The sequence below is a fragment of the Ceratotherium simum genome, chromosome 20 (assembly GCF_057802395.1).
Source record: "Ceratotherium simum simum isolate JZ-2026a chromosome 20, ASM5780239v1, whole genome shotgun sequence".
Lineage (NCBI taxonomy): Eukaryota > Metazoa > Chordata > Mammalia > Perissodactyla > Rhinocerotidae > Ceratotherium > Ceratotherium simum.
This window is the reverse complement of record NC_141919.1, coordinates 20732801-20746823: the sequence shown is the minus strand read 5'-3', so window position 1 is coordinate 20746823 and position 14023 is coordinate 20732801. Positions and strand designations below refer to the sequence as shown.

General features: G+C 36.1%; 1 protein-coding gene across 3 annotated transcripts in view; it reads right to left on the bottom strand.

Moving 5' to 3' along the window:
• PTAR1 (protein prenyltransferase alpha subunit repeat containing 1) overlaps positions 1–14023 on the bottom strand; it is a 50560-nt gene that overhangs the window by 12593 nt on the left and 23944 nt on the right. For all 3 annotated transcript variants that reach the window (XM_014795450.2, XM_087444507.1, XM_087444508.1), the window contains exons 4-5: positions 9068–9172; positions 7049–7262 (exon numbers count right to left, since the gene is read on the bottom strand). In XM_014795450.2, the coding sequence (XP_014650936.1) occupies positions 7049–7262; positions 9068–9172 (319 nt within the window). The remainder of the gene's footprint in view (positions 1–7048; positions 7263–9067; positions 9173–14023) is intronic.

The following is a 14023-nucleotide window of genomic DNA, read 5'->3' as shown; positions in this document are numbered from 1 at the left end:
TTTACAAGTAATGCTGATGTTGAAGGGAAAACAAATTCAGAGGTTACTTTGACGTAAACTTTCTTTTACATTTAATGAATCTGTACTCTATCTAACTTATTATTTGTTCAACATTAGACTCCATGTAATTATTTGTTCTTCACTAAAGTGCCATGAAGGCAAAGACCATGTTTGTCTTGTTCACTACTTAATTCTAAGGCTTTAGTACAAAAATATGATGCATGAATAACAGGAATTTTCAAGAGCTCATGACTTTCACTATTTGTCTTAAATGCACTTAACAGTGAGTTTAAGTTAGATGAGACAAAATTCAGCAGCAAATTGTTTAAACCTCTGTATTATCAGTCCTGCAAACTAAAGATTTCAAATGGAATGCTTTCAAATTAAAGCAGCATCTATGAAAAAATAAAATTATTTGGCAGTATCTTGGACTGGTAGCAAACGCAAATGGGTTTTGATCAGTGAAAGGTATACTGAGGTCCCATCACATTCCATCAGAGGATTTTCAGACCAGCTACGGTAAAAAGACATATGCTTGTCAACAGTGAACAAGAGACAGCACAATGCCAAAAGGCTCCTTTACCTGCTTTTCAAGGGTTCCAGGCAAACACATTCTCCTGTACCAAGATCCCCTCTCCACTTCTCACAGTCCCTTTCCTTCCTTAGAAGAAATCTTTCCCTATTCTGAACCTCCACAGTTCTTGTGTGTTCCACCATTACAGAATTTTCTGTACATCTTTTCATCCCCACTATACTCTACAAGTTCTTTACGATATTTACCCATTCCTAATTAATGTTTCCATCACCCTATACCCACTGGCATCAGAGCAGACATATAAGTATTTTATGAATGAATGAAAAATTTAATGAATGACGTGACTAGTACAGAGGAACGAGGTTCCTCTACGTCCTACAGCTAGGACGATCGAGTTATATCAGTGACATGTTTTAAACGTCTCCTTTAAATTCTAATGAGTTTATACATAGCCACATACATTTATTCCAGAGGCTATAGCTGGTGATTCTCTGAGAAATGTAAAACAAGATTGTTTATTTGATTAAAAAGGTGAGCAAAATAGCACCATGTAAACTTATACCCGAAAAAAAACCCTAATCTTAAGGTTACTATAGTTTTAAAGAATTAACCTGCAGGACACTTACGCTATAATAGCAGCTTTTTAATATGGATTGAAAAGTGTACAAAACTTGTTCAAAAGCAATTTATATAACATGAAAAACCTTTATTTCTTACTGCCTATTTCTACATATAAAAATTGGAATTTATTGTAATTTTGAGGCAAAATATAGTCCATACATGAAAGGTTTTCAACAAAATCAATTTAATTTCTTTAAAAAATTTTCTCAGAATTTTTAAGAGAAAAATCCACTATATTCTTTTCCCTAAGATATAAGATGCATACTAAACTAGAGAAGAAACTTTTAACAAGAATTTCAGGGCATTTCTTACTAGAATAAAAAGGTATATAGATACCGGCAATGATTAAAAAAAAAGAAAGACAGCAATTATTTTCAAGTGCTTTTAAAGACACTGCACAGAGACATGGCTTAAAGGTAAGGTATTGACAGAACGAATAATCTTTATATAATATTACTTAAATGTCATTATTCTTTTCCAACATTCCATATAAAAAATGAGTAAGTGAATAAATAAACTATAAGAAAACTATAGAAGCAGGGCTATGACACACAAAGATAATACATTTAAAAGGAAAGACTACTAAAAATGCTCATTCTTATATACATATGCTATCAGTCTTAAAAATTCTTTAAATAACATTTGGTTTTTCCTCTGATTATAAAAGTGATACAAAATGATCATTACAGAAGATTTTAAGAATACAGAATATAAAGCAGCAAAAAAAATCATCCATTATCCTATTGGCCAGAGATAACTACTCAACATTCTAGCATATAACCAATCTTTAAGATTTTTTCTATGCAGGTATACGCACAGTTTATTTTTAACACAAACTTGGGACACTTTTATACTCATTTTATTCCACTTAAATTATAAATACATTCCCACGTCATTAAATATCATTCTATAGCCTAATTTTTAACTTTTGCATACTATTTCGTCCTAAAGATGATCACAATTTACCATTCCCTCATTTTGTTTCCACTCTTGTATGAGTAACACTCTTATGAACACACATATATAAATCTATGTGTATGTCTTATTATTTATTTAGGAGAAATTTCTAGAAGTATACTTACTGGAACAGTGAGAAAAATTTTATAAAGTTCTTAAAATATACTATCAAAGTGCCCTCCAGAAAGGCTGTATGATTTATATTCCTATTCCTATTGGAAATATATGTTAATGTCTGTTTTCTAAATTCCTTACCTGTCTTTTAATCTTCACTAATTTAATAAGTGGAAAGTCATGTTTCATTTTAATGTGCATTTCCTTAAATATCATTAAGCCTGAATACTTTTTCTTATTCACTTATTTTTCCTTTGTTTCTTCTCTTACAAATTGCCTGTTTGCCTAATTTTCTTTTTTTATGAATTGCCTAAATCGCATTATCTGTGATAGTCATTCTTTCTCTTATGGGTTTATAAGAAATATTTATATATTAAAGATAGTAAGTCTTTATGTTTAAGTATTTTTCTTAATATATTACTGCAACTGATTTTTTAAATTCCTTTTTTTCTTCAGATATGTTTTTATTCCATTTAGAGTTCAGTCTGGTATATGAGATTAAAACCTAAAACCCTTATTTTCTACAATGTCACTCTTATCAGCATCCCAAGATGAACAAAGAATCCTTTCTTCAATTATGTGAAATGCTATACTTACCATCAATGAAATCTGTACATATTATGTATTGGGATTTGTTTCTGGGCTTTATATTCTCTTTCCACTACTACGTCTATTTTTGAGCCAGCACAACAGTTTTAATTACTCTATCTTTATAAACATTTAAATATATAGCGGTATACAGTGTTCCTTGTCTTTTTTCAACAATTTCTGAGCTATTCTTGAAGCTTTATTTTCTCTCATGAACTTTAGAAGGAATTTTTGAAGTTGAAAAATAAATTGGTGGTTTTTAGTACATTCACAGAGTTGCACATGCCATCACTGCTACTGAGTTTCAGAACATTTTCATCACCTCTGAAACAACTCCTATTCCTATTAGGAGTCCCCTAATTTTCCATTCCCCAGCCTCTGGCACCCACTAATCTGCTTTGTCTATTCTGAATAGGTCATATAAATAGAATCACAAGATACGTGGCCTTTGAATCTGGCTACTTTCAATCAGCGTAATGTTTTCAAGGCCTGTATCAGGACTTCATTCCTTTTTTAGGGCCAAATAATATTCCATTGTATGGATTCACCACATTTTGTTTATCCACTCCTCAGATACAGGACATCTGGGTTGTTACTTTTTTTTGGCTATTATGAATAATGCTGCTATGAACATCTCATAAGAGGTTTGGTATGAACAAATGTTTTCAATTATTTTGGGTATACACCTAGGAGTGGAACTGCAGGGTCATATATGGTAATTCTATGTTTAATTTTTTGAAGAAATGCCAAATTATTTTCCACAGTGGCTACACCATTTTCATTCCTACTAGCAATGTATAAGGGTTCCAATTTCTCCACATCCTTGTCAACACTTGTTATTGTCTGTCTTTTTTATTTTAGCCATCCTAGTTGGTGTGAAATGGTATCTCACTGTGGTTTGGATTTGCATTTCCCTCATGGCTGATGATGTTGAACATCTTTTCATGGCTTTATTGGCCTTGTATATCTTTTCTGGAGAAACAACCTCATGTGCTTTCTCAGATGACAGACCATATCAACTTTTGATTGGCTAGTAGTAATAAACTCTGCTCACCTGTGAGTCTTTCCTCTCACCCACCCTCAAAAATGAGACTATTTGAAAATTTACTTCAATAAATGTTCACTTAAACACACAAACATCATAGGGACATAAAATAAAAAATTAAAATCTCTCATGATTCCACTCCATAGCACTGTTAAACATTCTTTATTCTTTAACCTTTTTTTTCTGACTAGAAAACTAACACATGCTTATTATAGAAAATACTGGAAAATACATCCATAAAAGCACTATGTGTATAAATATCTATTCAGCACTTACAATATGCCAGGCATTATTCTAAACACTTCAAAATATCATTCAGTGCTAATAATATATATAAAATTATATTAGGCCCATCTCACATTTAGTTTTATATCCTTAACCTATAATGAACATTTTTCTTTAAATAATCTTCAAAAATACAATTTTTAGTAGCAACAAAATATTCCAATTAGTGACAGATTATAATGTAACTAATTCCTCATTATTAGAAGATTAGACTGTTTCTAGGTTTTCACTATTATAAACAATATCTTTATATATCAAACTTGCATATTTAATATAATAGCCAGTGTTTATTGAGCACTTAGTATGAGCACTTGTGATAGCCACTTTATGTGGATTCTCCCACTTAATTTTACACCACTCAGTGAGGTAGGAATTATCATCATCTCCATTTTACAGATGAGGAAACTGAAGGTAAGAGAGGCTAAGTAACTTCCACAAGGCCATACAACAAATTGGTGGTCGAGTCAATGAGGATTCAAATTAGGTCTGTATGACCACTGAGGGGAGCCTTTAATTACTACACCACATTCCATCTCCCACCATTTCTTTAGGATGAATTTGTAGAAGCAGAACTGCTAGACTGAAGATAATACACATTTTTTTGGTGAAGTCTGGTAAATGTTGCCGTGATGCCCTTCAGTAAGATTACCCCAATTTCTACAATGCTTGTTTTCATACCCTTACCAATGCTTGATACCAGCACTTTAAAAAATCATTTTCCATTTTCTACGTAAAAAAAATGCCAGCTCATTTTACATGTATTTTTAAGCTGCTCTAGACTTATTGGTACTTTCATGATTCCTTCCTCTAACAGACAAAGCATAGCAGGACATCATCTTCCAGCTGGGCCCCGTGGCTTATAAGAACAGAAAGGAGATTTTGCAAATTCAGCACTCTTCACTGAGAGTAAGAGACGCTGCAGTGGTGGTGGTGACAGGAAGAATGCCAATTCCCGCCCAAGGGCAGCACAGGGAAGGCTGACAACATGAGCCTAAGAATGGACCTAGGCAGCTAAGCCAACACCACTAATGAGTTGTCACCTTTAACATCAGATGGTCTCAAGTAACCAAAAATTTCACCTTGATCCGTTGTTCCTGATTTACAGGAATGCCACTTTAAAAGGTCCACATGGAGGCAGGAGAGTTTCCAACGACCTCTCAGCTGACCTAGACTCTGCCTTCCTCTTTACCCTCAACCCTCCTCATGCCCCCCCCAACTCCCACACACTACCAAGTTGTGGAGCTGAGGTGACCGGCTCTAGATCACTCCATACCCCCAACAACCCACCAGACAACGTGTACTCATTCCTCCAGATTCCCAACAATGCAGCATCCCTCCCTCTGGCAGCTGTTTCCAGTGAGCCTAGCCTGGATGAGGAGCCACTTCTCTGTGCTCCCACTATACCCTGAGCAGCCCCTGGTTCCTGCAAGTGTCACACTGCTTTGTAACTGTTGGTATCTGTTTCCTCAACTAGATTTTCAATTTGTTGAGAGCAAGCTCTGTCTTCACGCCACACCCAGTGTATACGACAGTGTCTGGGAATGATAGGGTTTCAGTACTTTTTCATGAATAAATTGCACTGAGTTGACCAAGCAAACTGGTAGCCAGTTTCACCTCAACTTTCTATCTATGGGGAGCAGAGAGAGGAACTAAAATGTAGTGAGCCTCTATTAGGTGCAGTACTTTACACACATTAACTCAAGTAATTCTCACAATAACATACTGAGGCAGGTAGTAGAGCCCCTATTTTATAGATGAAAACATTATGCTCCACACACAGCCAACAGGGCCGGAATCCGAACCCAGGTCAATGTGATTCTGTCTTTGCTCTTTCCACTCCATTAGGTGGCTTCCCCTCCTGAAACGCAAAGCAATATAAACAGGAGGGGAAGAGCTACTCTTCCAGAACTGTTGGCTTAAAATCCCCTAGAAGTGAAAACTCTCCTATTTATCCTGAAAGAATCTCTGGCTAGGAAACAGAGAGGGGAGAAGGAACCTGGGAAGGGAGATGTAGGAAGAAGGAGGTGATGAGCAAAGATCAGAGAATGTTTCTCATTAATCTGAAAGCACCACTTGAGGTTCTCACCCTTTAAATTGTCTCAAGCCTGGGAAGCTTTTTAAAAGAACACCATAGACTCTTATGGCATTGCGATACCAAGAAGTGAAGAAAAAACTAGGGAAGCTGTGGTATGTACGAAGGAGCACAGGGATACCTGAGGTTCTCATTCTGATGAATAATAAGTGGTGCAACTGTGGCTAAGTCTAAGCCATTGAAATGCTCTGGAAACTCCATCTCCTCATTTCTAAATTGAAAGGATTAGGCTGTGACAGTTTCCAACCTGGCTCTGCATCCAAATAACCCCCTGAGCCTGTGAAACATACTGATCTCTAAATCCTACCCTCCTTCTGATTCAGTAGGCCTGGGGTGGGACGTAGGAGTCCTTAGGTAATTTACAGACTCAGCTAAGTTTGGGAACACCTGGGTGAGATCTTCTGCTCTCTCCCCAGGAGAGGAGATTGTGAAAAGTTGGCCAACTGATTCAGCACATTAAGTCACATAAAGACTACCAAGAAAGAACTTTCAATTCTATAAGGTTTAATTATCCCTTCCTTTTTCAGGGCAAAATGAGTTACGCTCAGTCTTCCTCATTGCTTAAACCTGCCTTTGTTCTACCAGTGCACTAGCTGTAGGAGTGCCAAAAACTGTGCTGGTGAGGAATGCAGACTTTTTTTTAATTGCCAGGGTTTCCCTGGAGGTATCAGCTGTCACAATCCTCTCCGGGCTGCTGGGCCATTAGTTCCTCTACTTTCCTTCTTTAAAGCTCCTCTGAGGAGGAACTACTACCAGAAGATTTAAAGGGCAGACAGGGAGTCTGCTCAGGGAGACGGAATAACAGCCCTACCTTGACGTCTAGCTTGGCCAGGTGTTGTAAAACCCAGATGCGATGGGACCAGGCATTATAGTTGCTTGGGTATCTCCCTGCCGCTTCGCCACAGACCTCCATCTCTTCTCGTATTAGTCGCTGCGTCCCTTCTGCAGGAATTGTTCCCAAGTTTCCTTTGGTCACAAAGGAAGGCAAGGAGGTTTCCTGATTTAGCTGTTGTAGCACCCATCGCCTGTTAAGGTAGCATGTGGGAGAGAATGAAGAAAGAACATAAACCAGAGAGGAAAACAATCCGAGTTTTCTTTGTTCTTAATTTCCATTCACAGACAATGCAGAATAATACCTGTCTATAAGCTCAGGTTTGTTTTATCTTTGGGGGGGGGGGGTTGTTGTTTTTGTTTTTAAAGACATAATTAACTTTAGCAGCATGGATGGGGGGTGGGGAGGAAAAAGAGAAAAGGAAAACCTTTCTAAAATGTTAAAAATTTGTCAGAAAGAGAATGCCATCACTTCCAAAATGACAACTCCAAAACTCCATTTGGCTAGGAAATATAAAGGCAACTGGGCTGTACATTTGTGTGGGTTGGTAGTGGTAGTAGTGGTGAGGGGATATTAATCAATGGCTGGTAAATACTAGAAGAGGAGTCCTGGTTCACATCTTCAATTACATGTGCATGCCTCACTCTGTGTGTATTTGGTTGCAAATGTGTATTTGGCTGCATTATTACAGTTTCCTTAACCAAAATTTCTATATTATAGCATAGAATCTAGAAGGAAACAAATATAATATAATTAGTTAAACCATCAAGGAGGTTTTAAAAAATGTCTTTATCCACAGATTTTCCCCTTGTCTATTGAAGATTTTCATTAGCATACATTTAAATGAAAAGCACTAAAAAAAGGTGTCTCTAACCACTTAATGTCTTAATTTTTATATATATTTTCTCATAAGAAAGCATTCCTTTAGACTAAAAATTTGCAACCCAAAGGTATAAGAAATTGAGTAAGAAAACTCATTTTGTCATTTTCAAACCATAGAAATGTTTTACTTAACAACAAAATCTTGCTTTATCAAATATTAGACAAACCCAATAAATTGATGGATGCAAATACAATAATTCCCTTCCCTTGTCACCACCCCTTTCCAAACCTCTATACACACTATTATATACCCGAAGTCTGCTATCCCAATTTCTACTAAGGAAGAAAATACAACTATGTGGTTTGGAAGTAGCTGATGTGCAATGCTAGCCAAAGGCAAGATTACAGCTAAGATACCTTGAACTGACGTTAAGATCCTAAAAATGCTCAGGATTTAAGAAAAGTTATAAGTTGCTTAATAAACCGAGAATAGACTTCTTCAGAGAATTTCCCCACTGACGCCAATCAGCAAGCTCATATCATCTCATTTTACTCAAAATAGTTACATGAGATCCAAAAGGAAGACGCTTCCAGATAGCCAGGATTTTGAAGGGTGCTCATGTCCATTTTTGCTATCTGCCTCAGGCCTTTAACCTAAAAATATTCTTTGCATCTATGGTCTTAGCAACTTTAGCTCAGCCTACACACCATTCACCTCAGCTACCGTTGTTTGATTAATTTTAATAACCACAACCATCACCGCCACCATGTTAACCAGGAACACAACTAAATGTATTTTAAAACCCAAGTTGCTCATTACAGTTGAATATCTAAATGCAATCTCCACGACTACTTCAGATAGTTAACAATAATGGTCAAAATTTATTGAGTATTTAATATGTGCCAGGTACTGTGATAATGTTTATATGCATTATCTCATGTAAACTCAACCATGAACTCTGATAGGCCTAATTATTATTCCCATTATACAAATGAAAAACTGAGGGTTGAAGAGTTTAAATAACTTCCGAGGATCACACAGGTTTCAAGTGATGGCATCTAGATTTAAACACATGTAACCTGACTTTAGAATTCCCACTCCGCTTCACACTGTGTTTTTTCCCTCCAGCCATTCTGAACCCTAAGTGAGAATCATATGGTGTAAATTAACCACACCTATGAATCCATGTTTCTGGACTCTTTGGAAACTTAGTTAAGGCCAGTTTTCCCAGATGTAAGTCCTTAATTGGATTTAAAGTGCCAGAGAGGATCAGCTCTTTTCTGTAAAAGAAAAATAAAAAGAACCATTACTTTATCTTTCTATCCAAACATAGTACATGGCTATTAATTTAATCTCATTGTGAAATGAATTTCCAGGAATTAAAAAAAAAAAAAAAAAAGAAGGAAAACTCTCATAAATGTCACACACAGTAAGCAAGAATGTATTCTCATAATCTTGAAATAACAAATTAAAAAGCAGAAATAGAAGCACTTAAATCAACAGTGGAACTTTAGTTACCTGTTTAGGAGAGGGCCAAGGGATTTTCTGGCCTGTCTCATTTCCAAAACTTACAAGGCCTAACGTTAATATCTGTAGGGTAGACCCAATACCAGTGAAGAATTGCTCTAGCTTCCTAAGTAGGACTTGATATGGTCTAGTTCCTTACCAAAAATACACATACCACAACAAACATAGTATAATTGAGATGTAACGAAAAAATCATTCATTCAATCACTACCCTAACAAGAATTACTATTTTTTTTTTTAATTTTTTTTTGTGTGTGTGAGGGAGATCAGCCCTGAGCTAACATCCATGCTAATCCTCCTCTTTTTGCTGAGGAAGACCGGCTCTGAGCTAACATCTATTGCCAATCCTCCTCCTTTTTTTTTCTCTTCCCCAAAGCCCCAGTAGATAGTTGTATGTCATAGTTGCACGTCCTTCTAGTTGCTGTATGTGGGACGCAGCCTCAGCATGGCCGGAGAAGCGGTGCATCGGTGCGCGCCCGGGATCCGAACCCTGGCCGCCAGTAGTGTAGCGCGCGCACTTAACCACTAAGCCACCGGGCCGGCCCAAGAATTACTATTTTTATTTTTGAATTTTCCCTTCTACTTTTCCTCATATGCATATATATTTTAACATATAATTTCATATCTGCTCTTATTTTAAGAATTTCCCCATGGTTCTATATAATCTTTATAATCAACATTTTAAATGGCTGAATAGTTTTTATTCAGTGGCTATGCTGTAATTTAATGACCCTTTCCCCTATTGTTAGACATTTAGGTTGCTTCCAAGTTTTTGCTATTCTAAAAGAATTCTGAAAGAGCTTTGTGCTTATGACTTCTTTCACCTGTACTATTACTTAGGATAAGTTTCCAAAAGATGTATTACCAGGTGAAATACCTTCACGGTCCTTTGATACACTAGGTCATTTCTTTTTGAAATATAAACAGAATAGCAATGTGAGGTTTTTATTGTTTTAAAACTGTTCAAAGCTTCAATGCAATTACAGTCCTGCATCATTTAACTACGGGGACACGTTCTGAGAAATGTGTTGTTAGGCAATTTCATCATTATGCGATCATAGAGTGTACTTACACCAACCTAGATGGTATAGCCTACTACACACCAAGGCTATATGTTACTAATGTTATGGGACTGCTGTCATATATGTGATCCGTTGTTAACTGAAGTATGGTTATGTCACAGTGCATGACTGTATAAAGAATGTCATGTAAGAGCTCTCCACCTATTTCTCAGGTAAATATAATTTAGGTTTAGGTTTAATGTCTCAGATAAGTTTTTGATAATAAGCTCTGATATTACTGATTACATTCTCAATTAATTTTCAATGTATCTATTATTTTATAACAAAATTATATTTATATATTTATATATATTTATATTTTATAATAAAATATATTAAATTATAATAAAAAACTAGTATTTTTATTTTTTTTTAAAGATTTTATTTATTTATTTTTTTCCCCCAAAGCCCCAGTAGATAGTTGTATGTCATAGTTGCACATCCTTCTAGTTGCTGTATGTGGGACGTGGCCTCAGCATGGCCGGAGAAGCAGTGCATTGGTGCGTGCCCGGGATCCGAACCCGGGCCACCAGCAGCAGAGCGTGCACACTTAACCACTAATCCATGGGGCCGGCCCATTTGCTAGTATTTTTTAATCTTAAAATGTCCTTCCTGTGGTGGGGCTGATTATTCATTTATTTATTTTTTTTTTTTGTGAGGAGGACTAGCCCTGAGCTAACATCTGATGCCAATCCTCCCCTTTGTTCTTGAGGAAGAGTGGCCCTGGGCTAACATCTGTGCCCATCTTCCTCTACTTTATATGGGATGCTGCCACAGCATGGCTTACCAAGCAGCGTGTCGGTGCGCACCCGGGATCTGAACCTGCGAACCCCAGGCCGCCAAAGCGGAGCGTGCGCACTTAACTGCTTGTGCCACCGGGCCGGCCCCATTCATTTCTTTTAGAGAAGTTTAACTGCAGCAAAACCAGAGCTCAGTTCTTATACTTCACCTATTTAGATGGATTTAGTTCCTAAATAACACATTTTCTTTCCAACAGCAAGGTACTATTTCTAAATTTTTATTTGATAAGGAAAATAACTTGTTTTTAAATAGTGATAATAAATACTTGCATTTTACAATCATTTTTTAGGTCAGTAACTTCACTCTATAAAATAATTTGAAGTGATCCCAAGAAGGTTATAGCTGCTTTAACAAATGGATTTATTGACCATTTTCCTTTCAATATACAGAAAATCTATGCATCATTAAAAGAAGATTACTGCAACAGTCAATTGCTTTTGCAGTCTCAGATCCTTTTTCTTCTGAAATCAGTAACATTTTGTTCATACAATAAGTCAGGACACATATGAAGTAAAAGGAAGCAAAACATTACTCTATGTAATTTTAACTACTTTGTAGAGCAGTGTTTCTCAAATTAGGGTTCTTAACTGCAGCATCAGCATCATCTGGAACTTGTGACAAATGTAGATTCTTAGGCCTCATCCCAGATCCACTGAAGCAACAACTCCAGTGGGACAAAGCAATGTGTTTTACCAAGCCCTCTGGGGAAGCACACTCAAGTTTAAAAACCACTACTGTAGAGAATTTATTGGATTAAGCCTAATTTCCATTTACTAAATTTAAAACCTTTCCTTCTTTATAACTGTCTACCTATATTCCCATATATGTCTCTATATAAACGGAAATAATCGAAATTTTCTTCAGAAAAGAGAAGTCACCTTATAACTGAATCTTTACAAAGTTTCCTAAATTAGGGGTGCTCTCTTAGTTTCTTCATTTTGAACAACAAAGAAGTATTTGGGATGACATCTTAGCCTGAAAAAGCCTCAAATCAACAGTATATACGGACACTTAGAAAAGATCACCTGACAGAATCATAAAAAAGGGAAGCAAAATTTTAATATCAATTTAATGAACACTCCTAGGGGCAGGACTGAACACTGTAGGTGTTAGCTATTGACATGAACAAGTTTTTTAAAGATCTCTTGAAAAAGAAATATGTTAAGTGGTTAAGTTATGGCTATCATATAACCTAGAGATACAGTAAAAAATCAACTGCTCTAATGTATTCAAGTAGGAATCTGGCTTGAGAGAAAATTTCCAGTCACACAGGGATTCAAAAAGTGCTGTACCTCAAACAACTCAGATATAAGTAAACATGATGTGCACTGGAAAACTATGCTAAATAACTCAAAAAAACAGCTCTTGTGATGACAAAGTCACTGATGTCAATAAGCCATGTGAGGAATTTGAATTAAACTGGTTAATGAAATGTGAGTAGGAAAATGAAGAATTTATAAATTTAAATATTTCACATAACATGTTATTTTAAAGGCGTGTAACTAAACTGAAAAACTAAATATCATAAGAAGACATTTACTTATTTCCTGTACATACCTTAAAGTTTACATACTGATAACAGCCTAAAAACATTTTTTTGGACTTTTCTTATTGAGGAAATGGAATACTGCCTTAAATTTGAGGTGGCTTTATTTTCAGGCATGTTGAACAAGCAGGGCATCGATATTCATCCTAAAAGCCTTATGTGGTACACTGCTAACAGAGGAAGAAGGAATGAAGTGAGGGTCATCAAACAGGTATGGGGCAAACTACCCAGGAAAGGAAAAGGCACCCTTGTTGTTTGGGAAATAGAGAGCAGGGGTGGTAAGGAACAGTGCCACGTGGCATGTGCAACCTTGTTTGGGATGAAATTATGTGAGTGCTGACTTTGTTTAAAGGTGGAAGAAGGGAGCAGACTAACGAAGTTTTAAGAAACAATAAAAAGCAGAATTATAAAAGGAATGAGGTTTTCCATATTAGCAGATTGTTCAAGCAATAAAAGTTACTCTTAAAATTTTTACTACATATTTCACTTACCAATTAAACAGTACATGAAAAATCTCATCACTTTCCCTTGAAGACTCCAGTTCATTGTTATGAAAACCTGCTTGTGCTGGAGCTAAAATATACCCACAGGAGCCTCCAGAGGTTACTAAGGTGAGTAGCATGTTTTATTTCTCTATATGAGGTACTGTGCTTTTGTTTTTGCAAAGTTTATTTTAATAAGTTTTTCTCTCTTCTCTCCATCTCAAACTATTGGTTATAGCTTCTCTCTGTTGTCACTCTATCCAAGATCTGTAGGAGACCAGGGGCCATGTTGTCCATGGCTAAATCTCCACAGGTTAGCTCAGTACTTGGCACATTGTAAATATTGAATAAACAAAATGCCACCTCTTTTTTTTTCCTCAACCTCCAGTTATTGTGTCTGAAATAACAATAACGATAATAATAAAAGTCATCCTCATAAAAACTACCATTTATTGAACACTTCTCCTGAGTCAGGCACTGTGTTAACTGATTTACATATACTATCTAATTTAATTCTCACAACAATCCTGTAAGTATTATATTGAACCATATGAAATTGCCAATATTCACTTGTTAATTGTTTTTTTAAATAAACTTTATTTTAGAATTGTTGTAAATTTATAGAAAAGTTGTAAGGATAGTAGAGAGAATTCCTGGATGTCCTGTACCCAGTTTCCTTTATCAGTAACATCTTATGGTATTACGGCACATTTG